This window comes from Salvelinus fontinalis, chromosome 14 (genome assembly GCF_029448725.1).
Source record: "Salvelinus fontinalis isolate EN_2023a chromosome 14, ASM2944872v1, whole genome shotgun sequence".
In the NCBI taxonomy this organism is placed as follows: Eukaryota; Metazoa; Chordata; class Actinopteri; order Salmoniformes; family Salmonidae; genus Salvelinus; species Salvelinus fontinalis.
The window spans coordinates 37,206,106-37,231,016 of record NC_074678.1 but is presented as its reverse complement, the minus strand read 5'-3'; the positions used below and the strand labels follow the sequence as shown (position 1 = coordinate 37,231,016).

The window sequence follows — 24,911 nt, the reverse complement described above, 5'->3', positions numbered from 1 at the left end:
GCGAGAGAGGTGTTTCACCATTTATCAAAGTAAAAAAATGAAAATGTAATCTGTGGCGTACTCCAATGTCTCAGTTCAACATCTACTCCCCTCACAGGATGGCTGCTATCCATTCTGACGGCTTGACAAAAACTAACAAAGCAAGAACATTCTCATGGACGTATGACATCATCATGGGTAAATAGGCATCATCGGACCCCTTCCAGGTCCCACCCCCAGCCCCTTCCTCTCAGATAGCCCCCCTCCCCTCATCCACACTATACTGTACCTGCCAGAGAATCAAAGGGCCTCCCAAAAGTAGGCAGTTTGTCTACAAATGCATCATCTTCTGACATCACGTCAAGCGACAGCCCAAATGAAAAAGGGACAAAGACAAGAGCAAAAACAAAACAAACACAAATCAAAACAAAGGAGAAATCTAACTGAGGAATAAAACCATGTAAGAAACAATGGTGACAATTAAAAACGTACAGTGTCAAAGTATGGAGGGCATGTTGTGAACTCCAAAATTATGGCTGGATGAAAAATGTTGAGGAACAAATCACTGGGATGCGAAACACAAGGTATGATCAGCACTTCAATTGTGGGCTCTCCGCTCGCTAAGCCTACTTAGGTTGCTGTAAAGGCAGTCATTGTTGTTCTCCCCCTTAGACGAGGAGGAGCATGGATAGGACCAAGATGCGGATTGAGGGAAATAAGCCATCTTTTAATGAAAAACAGCAAACAAGACACTACAAACTACAAAACAACAAACGTGACTAACCTTCAACTGTCCTGTGAGGACACAGGAACAAACACCCCCAAAACACCAGTGAAACCCTGGCTGCCTTTGTATGACTCTCAATTAGAGACAAACAATACACACCTGTCTCTAATTGAGAATCATACCAGGCCGAACACAAAACCCCACATAGAAATACAAACATAGACAAACCCACCCAACTCACGCCCTGACCAACTAAAATGAATACAAAACAAAGGAAAACAGGTCAGGAACGTGACAGTTGCAAATCATATTTTCTACTGTTCTCCTTATTTATCTAACGAAAATATGACGCATGCATATTGCTTTGTGTATCTAACAAAACAGTAAATACCCAGCAAACCTTTACCATATTATGCTTCAATTAAGTGATGATTTACAATGTCGCTCTTTGGGTTTAATACCATATGTTCCTTATGACGGCCTGTATTATGTTGTAATATACTGTACTGTAGGTTCATTTCCCCCTAGCTGAGTGAATGGTTATAGCATATATAACCATTACATTATGACTTATTAGGCATTTTTATTCTTGAAAATTCTATACCACATTCACAGAAATGCAGTGTAATACATTGAGTGAATACTGTACTCGAGCAGATATACACTGAGTGTACAAAACATTAGGAGCACCTTCGGGCTCCCCCTTTGCCCTCAGAACAGCCTCAATTTGTCGGGAATGGACTCTACAAGTTGTCAAAAACTTTTCACAGGGATGCTGGACCATGTTGACTCCAATGCTTCCCACAGGGACGCTGGCCCATGTTGACTCCAATGCTTCCCACAGGGATGCTGGCCCATGTTGACTCCAATGCTTCCCACAGGGATGCTGGCCCATGTTGACTCCAATGCTTCCCACAGGGATGCTGGGCCATGTTGACTCCAATGCTTCCCACAGGGATGCTGGGCCATGTTGACGCCAATGCCTCCCACAGGGATGCTGGGCCATGTTGACTCCAATGCCTCCCACAGGGATGCTGGGCCATGTTGACTCCAATGCTTCCCACAGGGATGCTGGGCCATGTTGACTCCAATGCTTCCCACAGGGATGCTGGCCCATGTTGACTCCAATGCTTCCCACAGGGACGCTGGCCCATGTTGACTCCAATGCTTCCCACAGGGATGCTGGCCCATGTTGACTCCAATGCTTCCCACAGGGACGCTGGCCCATGTTGACTCCAATGCTTCCCACAGGGATGCTGGGCCATGTTGACTCCAATGCTTCCCACAGGGATGCTGGCCCATGTTGACTCCAATGCTTCCCACAGGAATGCTGGCCCATGTTGACTCCAATGCTTCCCACAGGGATGCTGGCCCATGTTGACTCCAATGTTTCCCACAGTTGTGTCAAGTTGGCTGGATGTCTTTTGGGTGGTGGACCATTTTTGATACACACGGGAAACTGTGTGAAAAACCTGCAGTGTTTCAGTTCTTGACACACTCAAAGCAGTGCGCCTGGCACCTACTACCATTCCCCGTTGAATGGAATTTAAATGGATGCGGCCATCTCAGTAGCAGAAATTGACCAAACCACACAGGCAACACAGCACAGACGACCACAGTAGCACAAATAACCACACTAGCACAGATAGAGATAGGAGATGATGGTGTACACACACCTGACACAGAAAGGGTGAGATTTTTACCAACGGTGGGGGTGGTGGCTGCACTCAGGGAATTGTTGGAGGAGATAGAGGAAGTGCTCTCGGCCCGGGCCAGGGCCACGGGGGCAATGGAAGGGGGGCTGGACGAGTGACTGCCCGGGGGACTGAAGGGCCGGCTCTGGGGGGACACAGAGAGAGAGAGAGAGAGAGAGAGAGAGAGAGAGAGAGAGAGAGAGAGAGAGAGAGAGAGAGAGAGAGAGAGAGAGAGAGAGAGATTACAGGATTTAATAGTATCACTGTTTTTATGTTCAGACATCCTCACAGTTCAGCATACATTTTTGGAGGGCTAAAGTGAAACCATAAAAAATGTAAAGTACAGATATCTCAAGATATGGAGGTACCATACAGTATAAACATCTTAAGAGGGGGAGTGTGCTTTTTGAGGCGGGATTTGAGCTGTTGTTGTTTCTGTTTAAGGACAGTGTAAATAGAGATGGACGATATCACATACCATGTCCCCCTTGCTGGGTTTTCCAGGGGGCAATTTGGGTCGTGAGGTGGGGCGTGGAGGGGGAGGGGGCGGGGTGGGGCTGCTGAAAACCGCTGATGGAGCTGACGGTGTAGCAGGACGAGCCGGAGAGGATGCTCCTGTATGGGGACAAGAAGACATCTGGGTTACAACATCATTACATCACCGTTACATCACCGTTACATCATTACATCACCGTTACATCATTACATCACTCTCCGTCCAGAGAGTTAGAACATCATGACATCACCATCCAGAGAGTTAGAACATCATGACATCACCGTCCAGAGAGTTAGAACATCATGACATCACCGTCCAGAGAGTTAGAACATCATGACATCACTGTTCAGAGAGTTAGAACATCATGACATCACTGTCCAGAGTTAGAACATCATCACATCACTGTCCAGAGAGTTAGAACATTATGACATCACTGTCCAGAGAGTTAGAACATCATGACATCACTGTCCAGAGAGTTAGAACATCATGACATCACCGTCCAGAGAGTTAGAACATCATGACATCGTCGTCCAGAGAGTTAGAACATCATGACATCACCATCCAGAGAGTTAGAACATCATGACATCCCCGTCCAGAGAGTTATAACATCATGACATCACTGTTCAGAGAGTTAGAACATCATGACATCACTGTCCAGATAGTTAGAACATTATGACATCACTGTCCAGAGAGTTAGAACATTATGACATCACTGTCCAGAGAGTTAGAACATCATGACATCACTGTCAAGAGAGTTAGAACATCATGACATCACTGTCCAGAGAGTTAGAACATCATGACATCACTGTCCAGAGAGTTTGAACATCATGACATCACTGTCCAGAGAGTTTGAACATCATGACATCACTGTCCAGAGAGTTAGAACATCATGACATCACTGTCCAGAGAGTTAGAACATCATGACATCACTGTCCAGAGAGTTAGAACATTACAATCTGGGGAGATCCTTGAACATGAAAACAAAAAACTGACCAGACGACAGAGTCAAGAACATCTAGTACATTCTGGAATAACGATTGGTTAACCTGGTTTCCTGTTTACAGAACATTATGTTTGATTGAATTGCTACTGAGCTGAATAATTCCAGTGAAACACAACACACACCAGTCCCATGGTTGCCTGTTCAGTGTTCAGTGTGCATTTTGATACAGTGCTATTTGGGTTGTTAACTGGATTTATCCACTGCACTTGCCTTTTAATTAAAAAAATTGTAATGTCTGACATTTGACTGCATTGTTATGAGCTAGGAACATAAGCATTTCGGTGCACCACTATAACACCTGTTAAACTGTGTACGCAACCAATAAACTTTGATTTGACTTGGGCCAGTCCATTTATTGGGGGACTATTTTCCCACAGTGGGACAAGACATTCCGGGCCAGAATTTCTACTCACCCTGACGTTTCGATGTGCTGTGTCAGCGAGATCTGTCCCAGCTGTGTTTTCAGTTCTCAAACCTGGTTTCCCATTCCCTTTGTGTTAAACTAAACAAACTGTCCTTGTCCTCCTCATGGTCATGTACACTACAATGTCTGGTCTACAGAAGAACAGTACTACATAACAGAGTTTGTGATATTGTAAAGCAAGATTGTGTGTGGTGTAAATCATTTTAGCCCTTTCCTGCAGGCCTCTAGTGGCCTCATGGCTGGACTGTTATTAATATTTTTAATAATTTAATAATTAATAAATATTATTTTTTTAAAGACGCCAAACATCCAGTGTTTTTCCTCGTCAAACGGTTGAGCTATATTTCAGCAAGACTGGCCCGCTCATTAGGCAGGATTAGGCGGCAATCAATCTCTGGACTGTCAATCTCTGGCGGCAGATTGACGAGGACCAAGATGCACCTCCAACAACAAATATAAAACCTCAGAATTCTGCCCCAAAACAATGAGAATTTCTCTCAACCAGTGGCATATAGGCATTTTAGGTGAGCGCTAATGCTGCCCTCTGATAAGCAGTGCCCACTTTGTCAAAGGCAGGGACACAAAATATGTATCTTGTCCATTCCCAGCACGCTTCTCCAGGGTACTGTTGGAGAGATGCATTGCTTCAGCACTCCACCAAAGTTCTGTCAAAAAAATTATCTAATATAAATCATGTAGCAGATATAGTGGTAGAAATAGTACAGTATGTGGCCTTTCTGTAGCCTACAGGCTGGAGAGAAAATGGATGACAATGTAATGAGAAGGAAACTTTTAACATCATGCAGGTTTCTCCGATCAAATAGCCTAACCTAAATTGCGCCGAATCAAATAAAGAAATGTGCTGACATGCTAACAACCTAAAAAACCTAAATCCTAAAAACAGGACAGGTCCAGGTAAAGTGAACAATATGGAATAAACAATCAGGCTACTCACAACTGCTATGCAGGAGTTTCATCCCTTGGGCTAAATTGTCATGAGTAGTTTCAAGTTTGTATCTGTCAATTTTTTTGATCATAGCGCAAAATAAAATCCTTCTGCATTTCCTGCTGTGTAAATATTGAAAATAGGGTCAGGATAACTCCTGATAAAGTTGGGTAGCTGATAGTCAAAGCTTAAATAGACAAATTGATTAGTCACAGGAATCATGACAAATAAAGCCAATGCAAAAGCCTGTTTTATAGAAGGGCATTCCTAAAAGTCTACTTCAGGTGACACTGTAGGCTATACCTCAGTAAGCACGGGCCGACGCCTTTAGGACATCTTCTTTTGGTGCAGTCTGGACCGGCCTTGATTTCAACGTATATGGACATTGATTTTTGGTCCGGTCCGGACAAAGTCAGAACCGATGTTTGGTTCAGATTTTGTCCAGTCTTCGTGTGATATATATAAAGTATAATATTGGGATGCAAACACAAAATGTAATTCATTTCAACTCTATATCTGACATGGTACAGGTTTCTTATTTTTTTTAATCCCATAATCATGTGCATGAGGTGTATACTTTTGTTTGAAAGTAGATTTGTTTAAGACCAAGAAACACTCTTTGTGACCCTGATTTAGCCCACTGCAGTAAAGGTTAAATAGACAGGGAGAAATGGGTTCATTGGCTGAGAGTTTTCAACCCAATTCTTACTGATAACACACATCCATACACACTCAGCCACACACTCAGCCACACACACACACACACACACACACACACACACACACACACACACACACACACACACACACACACACACACACACACACACACACACACACACACACACACACACACACACACACACACACACACACACACACACACACACACACAGACACAGCCATACACAGACACAGCCATACACAGACACAGCCATACACAGACACAGCCACACACACACAGCCACACACACACAGCCATACACAGACACAGCCACACACAGACACAGCCATACACAGACACAGCCACGCACACAGACACAGCCACACACACAGACACAGCCACACACAGACACAGCCACACATAGACACAACCACAGCCACAGCCACACACAGACACAGCCACACACAGCCACACACACACAGCCTCAATGTGATATACTGTTTTGTAAGACAAGCTGTACATCTAAACAAGAGCAGGCAGGGTCTCTGTACAGTACCTCCACAGCTCATATACAGTATGTAATGTGTTTAACTTTGACGATTGTGATATGGGAGTCAGTCCGCATTAATCTAGCAACATTAAACAATGTAATGACGATATCTCCTATTCACGGTAGATTTCAATGAGCCACTCCAGGCAAAGAGCCACACCAAGCCACACCAATCTAATCATTGCCTTAAATAGATAGTCAGTTAAGAACCAACTCTTTATTTACAATGACAACCTGTCAAGTATGTGCTTACACTAGCTAACTGCATGATACAGCAGAAAATCTCTACAACACAGACAGACTGATTCTGACAGTGGTCAGGTGGGTTTTTCTGTTATGAATGAGTGTTACGCTTGGGGGTACTCACCACTACCCATGCCCTCTGTCGTGGGTCCTGGCGAGGACACAACTGCCCTGTACGTAGGGGGTGGAGGAGGTGGAGGGGCAGCACGGGACACCTGGCCAACAGCTTTGGGCGAGGCGGCGGTTTCAACAAGGCCCTCGTTCGATGGGGCAGGCGGGACAGGCGGAGCTGCCCCTTCAGGATTCTTCCGTTCCTCCTCGACAAAGACAAGGGGTGGGGCTATGGTGCGTGAGGGCTCGTCCACAATGGCATGGCCAGGGGGGCTGGTGGGGGAGACAGGTGTTCTTGCTTTGGGAGGAGAGGGGACCGCAGGGGGGACAGGGGCAACACTGGGGGGTGAAGGGATTGGGGGAACAGGGGCAATGCTGGGGGGTGGGTCAAGAGGGGGGACAATGGTGGGTAGAGGAGTGGGGTGTGGTGTATGGTCCTTTGGTGGAAGTGGTGTGGGTGGGGGTGTAGGGTCTTTAGGCACGGGTGGGACTGTGGGTAGGCGGAGTGCTGGTTCCTCTGTAGGGGTTTCAGACGTGGGTAAAGAAGAAAACGGTTCTTCCTGTGGGGGAGGGGAGGTAGGGAGAGGGGGGAGAGAGGGAGAAGGGTCTTCCGAAGGGAGAGGGGAGGTGGGTACAGGAGAGGCGGGGGGATCTTCTGGAGGGGCTGGGGACGTTGATAGGGGCGGGGCTGGGTCCTTCGGAGGGGGCGGTCTTTCAGAGGCTGCCAATTCCTCGCTGAAGCAGACCCACTTGTCGGCAGACTCCTCGCCAAAGGCAGAGGGCTCCGCTGGGCCGAAAATGTTGTCCAGGTTTGGGATGGAGGTCTTCCTTTCTGAGCCTTCTGTCGATACTGACAATTCTGACAGACAGTCATGTGCAGGGAGAGAGAATCATAACAGTTTGTATGAGAATGAGAGAGAGCCGACAGAGATAGAGAGAGAGAAAGAGACAGCAAATGCAAGAAAAAGAAAGCAATACAGAGAACAATTAAACATACAAAGAGGGGATGGTTTGGAGATATATGAGGTGTAGCGAAGAAGGGAGGAGGGCTGGAGGGAGGGATCGAGGGGTCTTACCGGCAGCATCTGCAGAGGGGGAGCTGGTCGGAGGGGGGGAGGTTGGGACATTCTTGGGCAGAAGCGGAGGCGGAGCTGCAATGACATCAGTGCGTCCATGAACAGCATGGCACTATAAAGGGTGGCACCATCTAGAGGCCACTGGGGTTAGTGTCTGGCTGCACCACACCAGCGCAGGACAGGAAATACTATACAGCCCCATGACATACACCACCATGCATATGGCCCATAACCCATGGCAGATGCAGATGCAGGGAGGAAGAGGTGATTGAATCATGATGCTCAACATTAGTAAATCTACCCGATCTAATCTGAACTCTATGGTATATGGATTTAATTATTTCTCAAACTAATAATGGATGAAATTAGTGCATTAGTACAGGCTGCAGAGGAAGAGAGAGAGTTAATGGCGTGCTCATTCACAGATCGCTCGTTAGTTTCATTCGTGAGGGTGAGTTTGTTTATGAGGTGAGTGGATGGTTCCGTGCAGTCATTCCAGAGTCATTCCAGGAAGTGCAACATAAACAGAAAACATACTTCCTGTGGAGAAGGTTCTGGTGAAAGAGAAGTCTGGGCTCAGTGACTCAGACTCAGGTAGAGGAGCACCCCACACGTCACACACCACCTGCTCAGATATTCCCACTACATTCAGAACAGACAGGAGACATAACATAGAGGAGGTTTCAGTATGATGAGCTAAATAAAAATACCTCAGGGGGACTTAAAATTCCTAAAAATAAAGTAATGTTAGCATTAGCCTAAACATGTCAGATCAAAAATAACCAAACACTGTGCTAAAAAAGAGACACTTCATCTATAACCATTACTTAAAAAGAGATGGATTTCTTTTCATTTGAGTCCCTCAGAACAAATTGTATTTTTCAAAAACTACCTGACTAAGAGGGAACAATGAAGAGATCTTAGGAACACTATCAGTTCCTCAGAACTTTTCCACTCCATTGAGAACGGGAGATACTACCTGTAGGGACATTATCCACATAGTTCTATCTCTGAATGGACAGTGTTAAAAAGGAACGGCTGCTGTACTGTATGTGTGTGGTGACATTAGCTATGCCTCAGCAGGTAGTTACATAACCATCTAAGAGCTTCCCATCATCCCAGAGCCTGCAGAGCTAAATCCACCGTGACTGGAAGAGGGATGAGGGGAGGATCCACATGACATCACAGCAAACCAACCACGGAGGAACCAAACGTAACCTCATAGTGCCTCTGACCCCTAGTGTGTTTGTGAAATGTTTAGTGTACAAGACATAGTGGCAGTGTGTGCAGGTGACAGGAAAGAGGGACAGTGTCTTTAGAGGTGGTAGAGAGGCAGTGTAGGTAATAAAAAGTGTAGGTAATAGAAAGTGTAGGTAATAAAAAGTGTAGGTAATAAAAAGTGTAGGTAATAAAAAGTGTAGGTAATAAAAAGTGTAGGTAATAAAAAGTGTAGGTAATAAAAAGTGTAGGTAATAAAAAGTGTAGGTAATAAAAAGTGTAGGTAATAAAAAGTGTAGGTAATAAAAAGTGTAGGTAATAAAAAGTGTAGGTAATAGAAAGTGTAGGTAATAAAAAGTGTAGGTAATAAAAAGTGTAGGTAATAAAAAGTGTAGGTAATAAAAAGTGTAGGTAATAAAAAGTGTAGGTAATAAAAAGCATCCATGTTGTTGGTGTTATTCTGGTGCAGTGTCTTTAGTGTCACTGCCAGCCTTAGTGGATCACAAGAAGTCACAGAGTTGTTACAGTGCTCAATCACAACCAAACAAGGTAGAAACACGCTCAATCACAACCACACACACACTAACACACACCACATATACGCACACACACGCTCAATCACAAGCACACACACGAACACACACCACATATACGCACACACACGCTCAATCACAACCACTCACACGAACACACACCACATATACGCACACACACGCTCAATCACAACCACACACACACCAACACACACCACATATACGCACACACACGCTCAATCACAACCACACACACACCAACACACACCACATATACGCACACACACGCTCAATCACAACCACACACACACCAACACACACCACATATACGCACACACACGCTCAATCACAACCACACACACACACCAACACACACCACATATACGCACACACACGCTCAATCACAACCACACACACACACCAACACACACCACATATACGCACACACACGCTCAATCACAACCACACACACACACGAACACACACCACATATACGCACACACACGCTCAATCACAACCACACACACACACAAACACACACCACATATACGCACACACACACACGCTCAATCACAACCACACACACACCAACACACACCACATATACGCACACACACGCTCAATCACAACCACACACACACCAACACACACCACATATACGCACACACACGCTCAATAACAACCACACACGAACACACACCACATATACGCACACACACGCTCAATCACAACCACACACGAACACACAACACATATACGCACACACACGCTCAATCACAACCACACACACACCAACACACACCACATATACGCACACACACGCTCAATCACAACCACACACCAACACACACCACATATACGCACACACACGCTCAATCACAACCACACACACGAACACACACCACATATACGCACACACACGCTCAATCACAACCACACACACACCACATATACGCACACACACGCTCAATCATAACCACACACACACCACATATACGCACACACACACTCAATCACAACCACACACACACACACAGAAAGAAAGAATGACAGTGACAAAGATAGATGCGGCAGAGAGTTGTACCTTCAGTTTTCTGCTCTCTAAAGGCTGTCTCCAGGGGAGGTCCAAATAAGGCTGTAGCGTCCTCTGGTACTGGGGCTGGTCCTGGGGCTGGTTCCTTCTCTGGTAGTGGTACTGCTGGGGATTTCTTACTTCTGGGAGGGAGATAGAGAGCGTGACAGAGACAGACAGGGTTAGTAGGCTGTAGCATCGTCTGGTACGACTGAGGGAGTGGAGGGAGATAAGAAGTGACAGACAGTGTTAGTCAGACCATCACAGAGACTATCACAGACACGCTTCAGTCGGCTCACTCAACACAGGGAGATGGGACAGCAGAGTGAGTCAAACCATCACACTAACACAGAGACTTCCACAGACACTTCAGTCACCTCACTCAGCATACTACAACCGGAGATATATTCATGTCACGAGGGAAGGAAGGGGATGTATCAGTCTTTAACTTAACGTCACTAAATCAGTGATTGTTGAGTAGTCATGAGATTGGAAGTCAGAGGTTAATGAAAGTGCCGGGTATGATTTTTTTATTGGTCATATTTTCTGAATACAACAGGTGTAATGCAGAGTTAAAAAGTAAGACAAATATTTGCTAAATAAAAAAGGAAATAATAACACAATAAAAACAATAACGAGGTTATATACAAGGAGTACCAGTATCGAGCCCTGGGGCGAGACAGGTCAGTGGGGGACAGACAGTGATGTACCTGGGGGTTGGGGCATTGGGGAGGGGTGTAGCTGACAGATGAAAAGGGGACAGACAGAGACGTACCTGGGGGCTTGTAGCACCGGGGCTGCTAACGTGGGGGCTGCAATGGGTGCAGAGCGTCTTGGCCGAGCTACCTGTATCTCTTCACCTGAGGAGAGATTCATTCACAGACATGCAGGTCAACTGCCTCACACACACACACTAAAACAGAAACTAGTCAATTACTTGAGTTTTGTTTCTAACCGAATCATTTAGCGAAAGCGACAACAAAAACAAGATAAGAAATCTTAGATACTTACTACAGTCTTTATTCATCAACCCCTGTAATAAAAACATACATTTGTAAAAAGACAACATAAAAACATATCACACTACATTTTACACTCAAATGACTTATATGGAAATATTAAAGGGGTTTAAAATCCATGAGTAACACCATGTTGAATGTTCACATTACATACAGTATTTCCAGGAGGGAGCCTGTCTACTAGCGAAGGTCCGAAGATGGTCTCTATAACCTTAGGATGAGCTAATCGGATGAGACCATTGGCTGCCCTGTCTCCACGGGGAAGTGGATGACTAATATTAGGCCTATTCACTCAGAAATACTGTGGAACAATCTAGTAGCTATTGGCCTTAGGACTTACGAGCTGACATGTTTTTTTAAATAAATAAAACAATGCACATTTCTGCATGGAAGGGAGTATAGAATATTGCTTGTTGTTACTGAAAGTGACACAAAATGCAGTTACATGAATTAAAATAATATTTGATAATTGTATAATAGCCATTAGAATCCATTCCACAGCTTTCTAGCATGAGTCTCAATAGGCACAGAAAGCTGTCAGAAACAGAAAGAGTTGGTCTTTAAAGCATCATGTAAGCTCAAGTCATTGTACAACCTGCACAGCATTGAGGAGAGACAGATGAGACAGCATAATGACAAAGTGAGAGATGCAGAAACCCAGAGGTAGAGAGAGAGAGAAACCCGGAGGGAGGGAGGGACGGACGGACGGACGGACGGACGGACGGACGGACGGACGGACAGACAGACAGACAGACAGACAGACAATAACTACCATGGGATATGCGTATAGAGCAACCTTGGGAAAATCCTCTGCATTATCATTAACAGCAGACATTTCCTCAGCAAAAACAATGTACTGAGCAAATGTCAAATTGACTTTTTACCAAATTACCGTACGACAGACCATGTATTCACCCTGCACACCCTAATTGACAAACAAACCAAAACAAAAGCAAAGTCTTCTTATGCTTTGTTGATTTCAAAAAAGCTTTTAACCCAATTTGGCATGAGGGCCTGCTATACAAATTGATGGAAAGTGGTGTTGGGGGGAAAACATACGACATCCATGTACACAAATAAGTGTGGGGTTAAAATTGGCAAAAACCACACATTTATTTCCACAGGGCCGGGGGATGAGACAAGGATGCAGCTTAAGCCCCACCCTCTTCAACATGTATATCAACGAATTGGCGAGGGCACTAGAACAGCCTGCAGCACCCGGCCTCACCCTACTAGAATCTGAAGTCAAATGTCTACTGTTTGCTGATGATCTGGTGCTTCTGTCCCCAACCAAGGAGGGCCTACAGCAGCACCTAGATCTTCCGCACAGATTCTGTCAGACCTGGGCCCTGAGTAAATCTCAGTAGGACCAAAATAATGGTGTTCCAAAAAAGGTCCAGTCGCCAGGACCACAAATACAAATTCCATCTAGACACTTGCCCTAGAGCACACAAAATACATACCTCATCAGCAACACAGGTAACTTCCACAAAGCTGTGAATGAGCTGAGAGACAAGGCAATAAGGACCTTCTATGCCATCAAAAGTAACATACATTTCAACATATCAATTTGGATCTGGCTAAAAATACTTGAATCAGTTATAGAACCCGTTGCCCTTTATGGTTGTGAGGTCTGGGGTCCGCTCACCAAACAAGAATTCACAAAATGGGAAAAACACCAAATTCAGACTCTGCGTGCAGAATTCTGCAAAAATATCCTCAGTGTGCAACGTAAAACACCAAATAATGCATGCAGAGGAGAATTAGGCCGATACCCGCTAATTATCAAAATCCAGAAAAGAGATGTTAAATTCTACAACCACCTAAAAGGAAGCGATTCCAAGCGAAACATTCCACAACAAAGCCATCACCTACAGAGAGATGAACCTGGAGAAGAGTCCCCTAAGCAAGCTGGTCCTGGGGCTCTGTTCACAAACACAAACAGACCGCACAGAGCCCCAGGACAGCAACATAATTAGACCCAACCAAATCATGAGAAAACAAAAAAGATCATTACTTGACACATTGGAAAGAATTTACAAAAAAACTGAGCAAACTAGAATGCTATTTGGCCCTAAACAGAAAGTACAGTGCCAGAATACCTGACCTGACCCAAAATTAAGTACAACTTTGACTATGTACAGACTCCACCAACAAAATGAGGTGGAAACTGAGCTGCCTTTCCTCACCTCCTGCCAAATGTATGACCATAGAGACACATATTTCCCTCAGATTAGACAGACCCACAAAGAATTCAAAAACAAATCCAAATTTGATAAACTCCCATATCTATTGGGTGAAATACCACAGTGTGCATCACAGCAGCCAGATGTGTGACCTGTTGCCACACGAAAAGAGCAACCAGTGAAAAACAAACACCGTTGTAAATACAACCTATATTTATGTTTATTTATTTTCCCTTTTGTACTTTAACTATTTGCACATAATATGACATTTGAAATGTCTTTATTCTTTTTGAACTTTTGTGAGTGTAATGTTTACAGTTAATTCTTTTTTTTCCCACTTTTGTTTATGATCTATTTCACTTGTTTCGGCAATTTTAAACATATGTTTATCATGCCAATAAAATCCTTAAATTGAAATTGAGAGAGAGAGAGAGAGAAAGAGAGAGAGGAAATGAGAGAAAGAAAGAGACCAAGACAGAGAGTGATGCTTGTTAGTCAGGATACAGTGCATGAAATAACTCGCAATGAGAAATGACAAGAAGGAAAAGAGAGGGAGGAGAAAGAAGGAGAGAGGGAGGGAGGGAGATAGAGGATCAGCTGAGGTGTGTCTGAATTGACAGATCAAAGGGTAAATCTGTCAACATTGGGTGAATCTCAAAAGTCCTTCCTCGATTGCTTGCATCATCTCCTCCCATCCTCTCCCCAACTCCTTCTCAAAATGTCAAGAGGGAGGTGAAGAGAGAAGGCAAGGAGAGAGGACACAAGGAATCAAAGAAAGACTGAGATTCACCCAGGGACTTAGAAGACAAAACCTGTATCTTCTTAGCCAACTTTTCCTGATCTGTCATTTCAGCAATCAACCCCACCCCTCTCCACTCCCCCAGCAGGTTACAGGATGCACAGAGGGACAAAAAGTGTTTGTTATTTACCCCAGCCCAGGGAAACAGAACGGAACGGAGGAACACTTACCGGGCTACGTCTCTGTGACCAGCAAAAAGGAAGAGAGAACAGACACCTGGTCAGAGAGTGACAAATCAGTAAAGGACACTTCTCCAACACAACAGTTACACTCACAACCACAGTGACACTCCCAACACAACAGTGACACTCCCAACACAACAGTTACACTCCCAACACAACAGTGACACTCCCAACACAACAGCTACACTCACAACTACAGTGACACTCCCAACACAACAGTTACACTCCCAACACAACAGTTACACTCCCAACACAACAGTGACACTCCCAACACAACAGTGACACTCCCAACACAACAGTTACACTCACAACCACTGTGACACTCCCAACACAACAGTGACACTCCCAACACAACAGTTACACTCACAACCACTGTGACACTCCCAACACAACAGTTACACTCCCAACACAACAGTGACACTCCCAACACAACAGTTACACTCCCAACACAACAGTTACACTCCCAACACAACAGTGACACTCCCAACACAACAGTGACACTCCCAACACAACAGTTACACTCCCAACACAACAGTTACACTCCCAACACAACAGTGACACTCCCAACACAACAGTGACACTCCCAACACAACAGTTACACTCACAACTACAGTGACACTCCCAACACAACAGTGACACTCCCAACACAACAGTTACACTCCCAACACAACAGTGACACTCCCAACACAACAGTTACACTCACAACCACTGTGACACTCCCAACACAACAGTTACACTCCCAACACAACAGTTACACTCCCAACACAACAGTGACACTTCCAACACAACAGTGACACTCCCAATACAACAGTGACACTCCCAACACAACAGTTACACTCCCAACACAACAGTGACACTCCCAACACAACAGTGACACTCCCAACACAACAGTGACACTCCCAACACAACAGTTACACTCACAACCACTGTGACACTCCCAACACAACAGTGACACTCCCAACACAACAGTGACACTCCCAACACAACAGTGACACTCCCAACACAACAGTGACACTCCCAACACAACAGTTACACTCCCAACACAACAGTGACACTCCCAACACAACAGTGACACTCCCAACACAACAGTGACACTTCCAACACAACAGTTACACTCCCAACACAACAGTTACACTCACAACTACAGTGACACTCCCAACACAACAGTGACACTCCCAACACAACAGTTACACTCCCAACACAACAGTTACACTCCCAACACAACAGTGACACTCCCAACACAACAGTGACACTCCCAACACAACAGTGACACTCCCAACACAACAGTGACACTCCCAACACAACAGTGACACTCCCAACACAAGTGACACTCCCAACACAACAGTGACACTCCCAACACAAGTGACACTCCCAACACAACAGTTACACTCCCAACACAACAGTGACACTCCCAACACAAGTGACACTCCCAACACAACAGTGACACTCCCAACACAACAGCTACACTCCCAACACAACAGTTACACTCCCAACCAGAGCATGTGAGTGTAGTTGAGCTGTTGGAAATCCCGCTCATTGCTCAGCGCTCCATGTCCTTTCCATCCGCTCCGTTAAAAACCGCTCCACACTCACTGGAAAAAAACTGCTGCTCGAAATTCGCTCCGTTCATTAAAATCACTATTCAACCAGCAGCCATTTTTTTGTGAATACCTGGACCTACCATTTAGTTTTGAAGTATTGAAACCAAACCATATGGATTTGAATGAAAAGTATTTGAATCAACATGAAAAGGTGAACGTATAGTAAGAGGCGCAAATCATTTCAAATTGGTTACATGTCATATTAAACAGCACATAAACTGTAAATAGGTCAGGAGCCAGACAGGGACCCTAAGAAATAAATAACAAAAATGAATTATTTAGGCTATAGTATTATTATTTCAAGTCTATAGCCTACAAAGAAAAACATTGTGAAGCATCTGCGAGTGTGACACAATAGTTGTATTTAATCATTATAGTCTATAAATTGCCCATATAGGCTTGGACTTCGAATTAAATAAACATTAAATGAAAAGTGACTTATTAGTGCCTTTTAATTCATTTTTTGAATTCATTTTTAGAAACACGAGATTGGTCAGTCTGTGGCTTCAGGCTGATGCGATGGTGCCTGGAGAGCCGGGCAGCAGCGGATAATATCATCTCCTCACTTGCAGAGCCACTGGGGATAGTAAACACCCTTTTGGCCACTCTTGCCAGGCTGGGCAGAGATGCAGAGTTGTTTTTAAATGATTCTATAGGTAGGCCTAAATGTTAAAGCTGAGACTGTGTGAACGATGTAGATAAAGGGGTTTAATGTTTCCACAGAACATTGAGACCTGAAGTGGGCTATCTTATTTCCTGATTCTGTTTGTATAAAATTATTGATAACACCTTATTCAAAAGTGTACAGGTATAAAAGTGTTTCGATTATTAGGCCAAATAACCCAATCAAAACTGAAAAGCTCCTTGAACGTGCCAGGCCTATTGGGCCAAAATCAATCAAATCCCCCAACAATGGTCTGCTGCGTGGTCCCATGGTGTTTATACTTGCGTACTATTGTTTGTACAGATAAACGTGGTACCTTCAGGCATTTGGAAATTGCTCCCAAGGATGAACCAGACTTGTGGAGGTCTACAATTTTTTTTCTGAGGTCTTGGCTGATTTCTTTTGATTTTCCCATGAAGTCAAGCAAAGAGGCACTGAGTTTGAAGGTAGGCCCAGAAATACATTCACAAATAAACCTCCAATTGACTCAAATGATCTCAATTAGCCTATCCGAAGCTTCTAAAGCCATGACATCATTTTCTGGAATTTTCCAAGCTGTTTAAAGACACAGTCAACTTAATGTATGTAAACTTCTGACCCACTGGAATTGTGATACAGTTAATTATAAGTGAAACAATCTGTCTGTAAACAATTGTTGGAAAATGTACTTGTGTCATGGACAAAGTAGATGTCCTAACCGACTTGCCAAAACTATAGTTTGTTAACAAGAAATTTGTGGAGTAGTTGAAAAACGAGTTTTAATGACTCCAACCTAGTGTATATAAACTTCCGACTTCAACTGTATATACTTTGTGACAATGACACACTTAGTAATCTACCCACCTTCTTCCTTTCTTTTAGCATGTGCATGCAGTAAGTACACCATCATGCTTTCTGATATGTTTTTTTTCCAAATTTCACAATGATTCTTTAGTTGTAGACTCTACATCACCACACTCCCTCTCTTGCTCTTGGACCTCATCTTTGTAAGTCACCTTGATTTAGCACCTGTGTGTTTTATCAGTTTCTTTAAAGAAATATTTAGCAAACTCCATGACAGTAGCTACAGTAAGGGGCTGTAGCAGCACACAAGTAGACTACAAATGCATGCTGGGCCAGGCATGCCCTGAGCTGGTGAAGTTAGCGCTACTGGACTGAAATTGGAGCGGGAAAGAAGGCGGACGCTCCAGCCTTTGTGAATCTCACTGTGCGCTCCAGTCAAATTGGCCACACTCCACTCCTCCCTCTGCTGCAGCTATGCTCCTCTTACATACTCTGCTAACAACACAACCATGACACTCCCAACAGAACACTGTTACACTCCCAACAGAGGACTGTTACACTCCCAACACAACACTATTAGACTCCCAACACAACAGTGACACTCCCAAATGAACACTGTTACACTCCCAACACAACACTGTTAGACTCCCAACACAACAGTGACACTCCCAAATGAACACTGTTACACTCCCAACACAACACTGTTACACTCCCAACAGAACACTGTTAGACTCCCAACAGAACACTGTTACACTCCCAACACAACACTGTTACACTCCCAACACAACACTGTTACACTCCCAACAGAACACTGTTAGACTCCCAACACAACACTGTTACACTCCCAACACAACACTGTTACACTCCCAACACAACACTGTTACACTCCCAACACAACACTGTTACACTCCCAACACAACCTTGACACTCCCAACACAACACTGTTACACTCCCAACACAACACTGTTACACACCCAACAAAACACTGTTACACTCCCAACACAACACTGTTACAATCCCAACAGAACACTGTTAGACTCCAAACACAACACTGTTACACTCCCAACACAACCATGACACTCCCAACAGAACACTGTTACACTCCCAACACAACACTGTTACACTCCCAACACAGCACTGTTACACTCCCAACTCAACACTGTTACACTCCCAACACAACACTGTTACACTCCCAACACAACCATGACACTCCCAACAGAACACTGTTACACTCCCAACACAACACTGTTACACTCCCAACACAACACTGTTACACTCCCAACACAACCATGACACTCCCAACAGAACACTGTTACACTCCCAACACAACACTGTTACACTCCCAACACAACACTGTTACACTCCCAACACAACACTGTTACACTCCCAACAGAACACGGTTAGACTCCCATCAGAACACTGTTACACTCCCATCAGAACACTGTTACTCCCCCAACAGAACACTGTTACACTCCCAACAGAACACTGTTACACTCCCAACAGAACACTGCTACACTCCCAACACAACACTGTTAGACTCCCAACAGAACACTGTTACACTCCCAACAGCATACTGTTACACTCCCAACAGAAGACTGTTACACTCCCAACAGAGCACTGTTACACTCCCATCAGAACACTGTTACACTCCCAACACAACACTGTTACACTCCCAACACAACACTGTTACACTCCCAACAGAACACTGTTACACTCCCAACAGAACACTGTTACACTCCCAACACAACACTGTTACACTCCCAACACAACACTGTTACACTCCCAACACAAAACTGTTAGACTCCCAACACAACACTGTTACACTCCCAACACAACACTGTTACACTCCCAACAGAACACGGTTAGACTCCCATCAGAACACTGTTACACTCCCATCAGAACACTGTTACTCCCCCAACAGAACACTGTTACACTCCCAACAGAACACTGTTACACTCCCAACAGAACACTGCTACACTCCCAACACAACACTGTTAGACTCCCAACAGAACACTGTTACACTCCCAACAGAATACTGTTACACTCCCAACAGAACACTGTTACACTCCCAACAGAGCACTGTTACACTCCCATAAGAACACTGTTACACTCCCAACACAACACTGTTACACTCCCAACACAACACTGTTACACTCCCAACAGAACACTGTTACACTCCCAACAGAACACTGTTACACTCCCAACAAAACACTGTTACACTCCCAACACAACACTGTTACACTCCCAACACAACACTGTTAGACTCCCAACACAACACTGTTACACTCCCAACACAACACTGTTACACTCCCAACACAACACTGTTAGACTCCCATCAGAACACTGTTATACTCCCAACAGAACACTGTTACACTCCCAACAGAGCACTGTTAGACTCCAAACAGAGCACTGCTACACTCCCAACAGAGCACTGTTACACTCCCAACAGAACACTGTTACACTCCCAACACAACACTGTTACACTCCCAACACAACACTGTTACACTCCCAACACAACACTGATACACTCCCAACACAACACTGTTACACTCCCAACACAACCATGACACTCCCAACAGAACACTGTTACACTCCCAACACAACACTGTTACACTCCCAACACAACACTGTTACACTCCCAACACAACCTTGACACTCCCAACACAACACTGTTACACTCCCAACACAACACTGTTACACACCCAACAGAACACTGTTACACTCCCATCAGAACATTATTACTCCCCCAACAGAACACTGTTAGACTCCCATCAGAACACTGCTACACTCCCAACACAACACTGTTACACTCCCAACACAACACTGTTACTCCCCCAACAGAACACTGTTACACTCCCATCAGAACACTGCTACACTCCCAACACAACACTGTTAGACACCAAACAGAGCACTGTTACACTCCCAACAGAGCACTGTTACACTTCCATCAGAACACTGTTAAACTCCCAACACAACACTGTTACACTCCCAACACAACACTGTTAGACTCCCAACAGAACACTGTTACACTCCCAACAGAACACTGTTACACTCCCAACAGAACACTGTTACACTCCCAACACAACACTGTTAGACCCCCAACAGAACACTGTTAGACTCCCAACACAACACTGTTACACTCCCAACAGAACACTGTTACACTCCCAACAGAACACTGTTAGACTCCGAACAGAGCACTGTTACACTCCCAACAGAACACTGTTACACTCCCAACAGAGCATTGTTAGACTCCCAACAGAGCACTGTTACACTCCCAACACAACCATGACACTCCCAACAGAACTCTGATAGACTCCAAACACAACACTGTTACACTCCCAACACAACCATGACACTCCCAACAGAACACTGTTACACTCCCAACACAACACTGTTACACTCCCAACACAACACTGTTACACTCCCAACACAACCATGACACTCCCAAAAGAACACTGTTACACTCCCAACACAACACTGTTACACTCCCAACACAACACTGTTACACACCCAACAGAACACTGTTACACTTCCAACACAACACTGTTACACTCCCAACAGAACACTGTTAGACTCCCAACACAACACTGTTACACTCCCAACACAACCATGACACTCCCAACAGAACACTGTTACACTCCCAACACAACACTGTTACACACCCAACAGAACCCTGTTACACTCCCATCAGAACACTGTTACTCCCCCAACAGAACACTGTTACACTCCCAACAGAACACTGTTAGACTCCCAACAGAACACTGTTACACTCCCAACAGAACACTGCTACACTCCCAACACAACACTGTTAGACTCCCAACAGAACACTGTTACACTCCCAACAGAACACTGTTACACTCCCAACAGAGCACTGTTACACTCCCAACAGAGCACTGTTACATTCCCTACAGAACACTGTTACACTCCCAACAGAACACTGTTACACTCCCAACACAACACTGTTAGACTCCCAACACAACACTGTTAGACTCCCAACAGAACACTGTTACACTCCCAACACAACACTGTTAGACTCCCATCAGAACACTGTTACACTCCCAACACAACCATGACACTCCCAACAGAGCACGGTTAGACTCCCAACACAACACTGTTACACTCCCAACACAACCATGACACTCCCAACAGAACACTGTTACACTCCCAACACAACACTGTTACACTCCCAACGCAACACTGTTACACTCCCAACACAACCATGACACTCCCAACAGAACACTGTTACACTCCCAACACAACACTGTTACACTCCCAACAGAACACGGTTAGACTCCCATCAGAACACTGTTACACTCCCATCAGAACACTGTTACTCCCCCAACAGAACACTGTTACACTCCCAACACAACACTGTTACACTCCCAACACAACACTGTTACACTCCCAACACAACAGTGACACTCCCAAATGAACACTGTTACACTCCCAACACAACACTGTTAGACTCCCAACACAACAGTGACACTCCCAACAGAACACTGTTATACTCCCAACACAACACTGTTACACTCCCAACACAACACTGTTACACTCCCAACAGAACACTGTTACACTCCCAACACAACCATGACACTCCCAACACAACACTGTTACACTCCCAACACAACACTGTTACACTCCCAACACAACACTGTTACACTCCCAACAGAACACGGTTAGACTCCCATCAGAACACTGTTACACTCCCATCAGAACACTGTTACTCCCCCAACAGAACACTGTTACACTCCCAACAGAACACTGCTACACTCCCAACACTACACTGTTAGAATCCCAACAGAACACTGTTACACTCCCAACAGAATACTGTTACACTCCCAACAGAACACTGTTACACTCCCAACAGAGCACTGTTACACTCCCATTAGAACACTGTTACACTCCCAACACAACACTGTTACACTCCCAACACAACACTGTTACACTCCCAACACAACACTGTTACACTCCCAACAGAACACTGTTACACTCCCAACAGAATACTGTTACACTCCCAACAGAACACTGTTACACTCCCAACAGAGCACTGTTACACTCCCATCAGAACACTGTTACACTCCGAACACAACACTGTTACACTCCCAACACAACACTGTTACACTCCCAACACAACACGGTTACACTCCCAACACAACACTGTTACACTCCCAACACAACACTGTTACACTCCCAACACAACACTGTTACACTCCCAACACAACACTGTTACACTCCCAACACAACACTGTTAGACTCCCATCAGAACACTGTTATACTCCCAACAGAACACTGTTACACTCCCATCAGAACACTGTTACACTCCCAACAGAACACTGTTACACTCCCAACACAACACTGTTACTCTCCCAACACAACACTGATACACTCCCAACACAACACTGATACACTCCCAACACAACACTGTTACACTCCCAACACAACAATGACACTCCCAACAGAACACTGTTACACTCCCAAATGAACACTGTTACACTCCCAACACAACACTGTTAGACTCCCAACACAACAGTGACACTCCCAACAGAACACTGTTACACTCCCAACACAACACTGTTACACTCCCAACACAACACTGTTACACTCCCAACACAACACTGTTACACTCCCAACAGAACACTGTTACACTCCCAACACAACCATGACACTCCCAACACAACACTGTTACACTCCCAACACAACACTGTTACACTCCCAACACAACACTGTTACACTCCCAACAGAACACGGTTAGACTCCCATCAGAACACTGTTACACTCCCATCAGAACACTGTTACTCCCCCAACAGAACACTGTTACACTCCCAACAGAACACTGCTACACTCCCAACACAACACTGTTAGACTCCCAACAGAACACTGTTACACTCCCAACAGAATACTGTTACACTCCCAACAGAACACTGTTACACTCCCAACAGAGCACTGTTACACTCCCATCAGAACACTGTTACACTCCGAACACAACACTGTTACACTCCCAACACAACACTGTTACACTCCCAACACAACACGGTTACACTCCCAACACAACACTGTTACACTCCCAACACAACACTGTTACACTCCCAACACAACACTGTTACACTCCCAACACAACACTGTTACACTCCCAACACAACACTGTTACACTCCCAACACAACACTGTTAGACTCCCATCAGAACACTGTTATACTCCCAACAGAACACTGTTACACTCCCATCAGAACACTGTTACACTCCCAACAGAACACTGTTACACTCCCAACACAACACTGTTACTCTCCCAACACAACACTGATACACTCCCAACACAACACTGATACACTCCCAACACAACACTGTTACACTCCCAACACAACAATGACACTCCCAACAGAACACTGTTACACTCCCAACACAACACTGTTACACTCCCAACACAACGCTGTTACACTCCCAACACAACACTGTTACACTCCCAACACAACACTGTTACACACCCAACAGAACACTGTTACACACCCAACAGAACACTGTTACACTCCCATCAGAACATTATTACTCCCCCAACACAACACTGTTAGACTCCCAACAGAACACTGTTACACTCCCAACAGAATACTGTTACACTCCCAACAGAACACTGTTACACTCCCAACAGAGCACTGTTACACTCCCATCAGAGCACTGTTACACTCCCAACACAACACTGTTACACTCCCAACACAACACTTTTACACTCCCAACACAACACTGTTACACTCCCAACACAACACTGTTACACTCCCAACACAACACTGTTACACTCCCAACACAACACTGTTAGATTCCCAACAGAACACTGTTACACTCCCAACACAACACTGTTAGACTCCCATCAGAACACTGTTACACTCCCAACACAACCATGACACTCCCAACAGAGCACGGTTAGACTCCCAACACAACACTGTTATACTCC

General features: G+C 44.8%; 1 protein-coding gene across 13 annotated transcripts in view; it reads right to left on the bottom strand.

The window, feature by feature from the left end:
- The window catches only part of sgip1a (SH3GL interacting endocytic adaptor 1a), a 126,036-nt gene that overhangs the window by 21,530 nt on the left and 79,595 nt on the right, over positions 1–24,911 (bottom strand). For 4 of the 13 annotated variants that reach the window (XM_055861607.1, XM_055861614.1, XM_055861609.1 and 1 more), the window contains exons 2-10: positions 14,911–14,922; positions 11,748–11,769; positions 11,512–11,596; positions 10,749–10,879; positions 8,451–8,555; positions 7,914–7,988; positions 6,851–7,696; positions 2,879–3,015; positions 2,383–2,545 (exon numbers count right to left, since the gene is read on the bottom strand). In XM_055861607.1, the coding sequence (XP_055717582.1) occupies positions 2,383–2,545; positions 2,879–3,015; positions 6,851–7,696; positions 7,914–7,988; positions 8,451–8,555; positions 10,749–10,879; positions 11,512–11,596; positions 11,748–11,769; positions 14,911–14,922 (1,576 nt within the window). Of the gene's footprint in view, positions 1–268; positions 329–2,382; positions 2,546–2,878; positions 3,016–6,850; positions 7,697–7,913; positions 7,989–8,450; positions 8,556–10,748; positions 10,880–11,511; positions 11,597–11,747; positions 11,770–13,218; positions 14,867–14,910; positions 14,957–24,911 lie in introns of those variants that run through there. The other 9 variants (XM_055861610.1, XM_055861617.1, XM_055861613.1 and 6 more) reach the window with 6 other exon arrangements.